Source organism: Nicotiana tabacum, chromosome 11 (genome assembly GCF_000715075.1).
Source record: "Nicotiana tabacum cultivar K326 chromosome 11, ASM71507v2, whole genome shotgun sequence".
NCBI lineage: Eukaryota > Viridiplantae > Streptophyta > Magnoliopsida > Solanales > Solanaceae > Nicotiana > Nicotiana tabacum.
Window position 1 is genome coordinate 29,560,592 of NC_134090.1, and position 4,397 is coordinate 29,564,988.

Consider the following 4,397-nt stretch of genomic DNA (forward strand, 5'->3'; position numbering starts at 1 on the left):
TCTTTCTACTCTCCGTTCACTCTGTGTTTCTCCTTCTCTTCAATTCAGTCCCTTAACTGAGCCACTAATTAACTTTGCTCTAGGCACATTTTTTATTGAGCTTGTTCGCTCCTTTTGCTCGATGTCCACTCTTTAGCCTATCGAGATTACATTCTCCTTCAACTTCATGAACACTCTGCTCTCTCTCCCTCTGCCACCCCTCCCACTCCCCAGCGCCCTCATGCACATTTTTCAGTCTTCTCTAAAGAAAAAGAGCAGAAATAAATAAGGACAAATTAAATCTTCAAAATTATATTCCGCATGTAAACCCCAAGTTGCATTTGTGAGAGGGTGGTAGAGGGCTGCACTTGTCCTTCATAGATTTGTATAAGTGTTTCCAAATTATAAACCCTAATTATCATATAACCATAAAACTAACTGATCATACTTAATGAAGTTAGATTGATGCTTCTACACTTGTTTATCAATGACAATCAAAATGGAGGGAGCGTGTCCAGACGTGAAGTCAACTATTTATTCAATTGAAATAATGATGCTATACGTAGTATATATATTGGAATTTACTCAGCTCAAATGTTGATATATTACATGTTTTCCAAATCAAAATACAGATTAAATCCTCAAGTTAATGAAACATACACTGGTTTAGGAAAGAAAATTCACTAGGTCCTTCTCGAATGAAACATACTTCCTCCGCTTCATATTAAATGAGGTACTTTCCTTTTTAGTCTGTTCCAAAATAAATGACACATTTCTAAATTTGGAAATAATTCAACTTTAAACTCTTTCATTTTACCTATTTACCCTTAATGAGAATCTTTTATAGCCACACAAATGTCATAGCCCCACAAACTTTTTACCTCTTAAGCTTTTAAGACCACAAGTTCCTAAAATCTTTTTCTTTTTTCATAAACTCCGTGCCGAGTCAAACTACTTGATACAATATGAAACGGGGGAGTAATAATTAATAAAAGCTAAAAGAAGTTGATTAGGAACTAAAACTAGGGAGACATTGTTGGGCTTCCCTAGATAGCAGCTTGCTGATTTTTAGTTCATATGAGAGAGAGAGGAAACTCAAATGATCAGGATGTAGAGGTTTTAGTTCTTTAATTTCCAACTTTTTATTTTCTTAAGACGTGTTATGGTTGATGCTGCATAGAAAAATCTTTTTCCAATTTTTTTTAAAGATATATATAGCTACTCCTTTCTTTTTCACTAAACCTTCAGTCTCATCACCAAAACACAAATATAACTTCAAATGCTTTAAATTACTCACAAACTCAGCCGAAAAATCCTGGCAAAATTTGATAAATGAAATCAAAGAAGACCCAAATCTCAAGCCCTTTAATTAACTTTTTTTTCTTTGTTTCCCTTTTCTTTTGCACGTATACATGCCAATGATGCATATATTACTTGATTGTACAACACCATACACACACACGAGCACAGAAATGAAGGGGTAAGGCACAAACATAGTCAGAATTTTTAGTTTATGGGTTTTGAACTAATTATTTTTATTTATTGGGTTATGAACATGTTATTTGTACATATTAAATAATTTTTACAGAAATATAAAGTTTGAGTCAAAATTACTAGATCCCGCCGAACCCCTAATTATCACTAGGTCCGCCTCTAGGGTAAGGGGTAGGGGTGGGGAAGGGACCAAGGGTATAATCATATTCAATTGCTTCTCACGTCACTGTTTTATTCCCGGGAGAGAATTCAGCCAAACGAGCTTTCGGACAATGATCAGAAAAAAAAACCTTATTGTATAAATCCTTATACTATAAATTATATATATGGAACGTACGTAATTCAAGTCTAACCGTTGTGATGATTATCATGCCCTTTAGTCAACACAATCCTAACAAACCTATTTCTTTTAGTTCACAATTCCACATGACATTACCAGTATACACAATTTCCTCCATTATTATTAATTTTATTCTTATAAATAATTTCCATTAGTACATAATAATAATCATAATAATCACTTCAATTCCGAATCTTTTTAACTAATTACCAATTACCTCATACGTAGGATTCGATGCACTGTTACCAACAAAGGTTGTGGTAGTAGCGATGGTAGTGGTGGTGATACCGGAGGAGCCAAGAATTAGAGCTTTTGTTGGTGTGACCATATTTGCCCAATTTTCAGTATTAGGGCACGGCACTACTGGTACCTGTGATGGTGAAAGGTGATGGTTTGACGATTGTAATTGGCGAATTTGCCTTTTTAAAAACTTAACATAGCGAATGGCTTCGTCTAACATGGAAGCAGTGTCCATTTTTGTTCCACCAGGGACTAATCTTTGCAAGATCCTAATTTTTTCACTGATTCTTTCGCGGCGGAGCCTGGCTGCAACGCTCTGTGGATCGTTGCTAATTCGGACATTTCGCCTTTTAGGCTTTCGAATGGTGGCTGGATCAATATCCACTGGTTGCATAGCTGCAATCTTGAACATCATTTCCTTCATGGCTCCTAACTCCTCTTCTTCTTCTTCTTCATCGTCCTCGGGTTCTTGATCATGATGATCTTCGATTAATGTTTGAACATGGTTGTTTCCAACATGATCAAAAGGGACTTGTTGTTCTCGTTGTTGTTGCAATTCACTTGAGAAAGAGGGAAGGTGGTGGTGGGGGTTTTGAAGAGGAAAACTAGGCCAAATGGGGTTATGATCAAAAGGGAATTGTCGTTGTTGCTGCTGTTGTTGTTGTTGTTGTTGATGATGATGATGATCGTCGAAGATATTGTCATTCATATTGGCCATGGTTGGTTGCCAAGTGGTGGTTGTGAGCTTAAGGTGGTGGTTGATATCCATGGCAAGAATAAAGATGAACAATATGGAGGGAGAAGAGAAGAGAAGAAGAATATATATTGTGCTTTTCTTGTGTCATTATGAAAAGATTTTCCTCATATTTATGGAAGTACTCTTAAAGCAGTGGAAAAATCTAATTGTAAAAAAGGGGGGCAAAAAGGGTGGTGACTTATCAAAGCTCTTGAAGATGTACTTGAGTGAAGCCTTAGAGGTCTGACTAGTACACCTTCGTAGGGTAGAGAAAAGGCGTAAGTTATACTCCATCTGTTTCATATTAAATGAGGTAGTTTGACTCGTCACGGAGTTTAAGAAAAAAGATGAAGACTTTTGAAACTTGTGGTCTTAAAAGCTTAAGGGTAAAAAGTTTGTGGGGCCATGACATTTGTGTGGCTATAAAAGCTTCTCATTAAGGAAAAATGAGTAAAATAAAAGAGTATAAAGCTGAATTAATTCCAAATTTAGAAATGTGTCATTTATTTTGGAACAGACTAAAAAGGAAAGTATCTCATTTAATATGAAACGAAGAGAGTATACATTATGACATATACACATTCGTACATTTATCTATATGCATGTATATCAAGATATAGAGGGACAAAAAGAAGGGGGTGGGAGGGGGATTGCAGACTTTATTCAACCAGGACTTAACCCACTTTTGGTTGGGGTAAAAATTTATTCGTATCGAATGTTTATACTAAATCTAATAATAAATTAAGATGAGAATATGTATTAATTTACTATAGTTTAGTGATTATCATGTTTTTAAAGAAATTTATCGTGTATTTATTGGATTAGAGTTAATACTCGTACAATGCTTTCCAGGTGTTGGAAGTTGGCTTTTTTCATCTTTCCTTGAGTTGAGGGTCTATCAGAAATAGTTTCTCTACCTTTTCAAGGTAGGGGTAAAGTATGCGTACCGACTATCCTCTCCACACCACGCTTGTTGTTATTATTGAGTAAATACTCGGGTAAATATTTACCAATTGGAGGGGACCACAAGATCAAGTTATTTCAAAATAAAAAAGGAAAAGAAGTTACCATTTTTAGGGGGTTGTGGGTTGGGGGGGTGTGTTCAAAAGAGCCATAAATGTCCTCCTTTTACTATATTGGTATAGAAGCGCATTTAGTAGAGACCTGCTGCCTTTGCTTCATCCCTAGAATTATCTATTTGCCTTGTTTAACTTGCTAACCATCAAAATCAAATGTTAAATTCTTGCTGACATTTCTCTCTCTGATCAATATATTTTTATGAAAGAAATATTTTAGAAAGAAATACTGTTTTTAACGCTGTCAATTTTTCGCCCTAAGATCAAACCAAATAGTGTATTATATCGTAATAAAACAGTAAAACAATAATTACAATAAAGATAACAACATCAGTTCCTGCATTTAAAGTGGACAGTAAATGATTGTCTTCCCTCTTGCATTCACATTTTTCTCTTATTTTACTTTACCATAGAAGGACCCCAAGACGTTGTGACATTAGTAGTTCCAACATATAAAGAATATAATTAAAGTGATCAACCAAAATGAAGAAAAGAGATATAATTAACAATGTAGAGACTTTTATACTATCAG

General features: G+C 35.1%; 1 protein-coding gene across 1 annotated transcript; it reads right to left on the reverse strand.

Annotated features, from left to right (window-relative positions):
• Nucleotides 1-610: 610 nt before the first annotated feature.
• Nucleotides 611-3,009, reverse strand: LOC107780059 (uncharacterized). Its single transcript, XM_016600581.2, has one exon. The coding sequence runs from the start codon at nucleotides 2,820-2,822 to the stop codon at nucleotides 2,016-2,018; it is 807 nt and encodes a 268-aa protein (XP_016456067.1). The 5' UTR covers nucleotides 2,823-3,009; the 3' UTR covers nucleotides 611-2,015.
• Between the last annotated feature and the right edge of the window lie 1,388 nt (nucleotides 3,010-4,397).

What these genes read in the sequence shown, in the direction of transcription:
- LOC107780059 (XM_016600581.2), bottom strand. Translation starts at nt 2,822, where the DNA reads ATGGATATCAACCACCACCTTAAGCTCACAACCACCACTTGGCAACCA.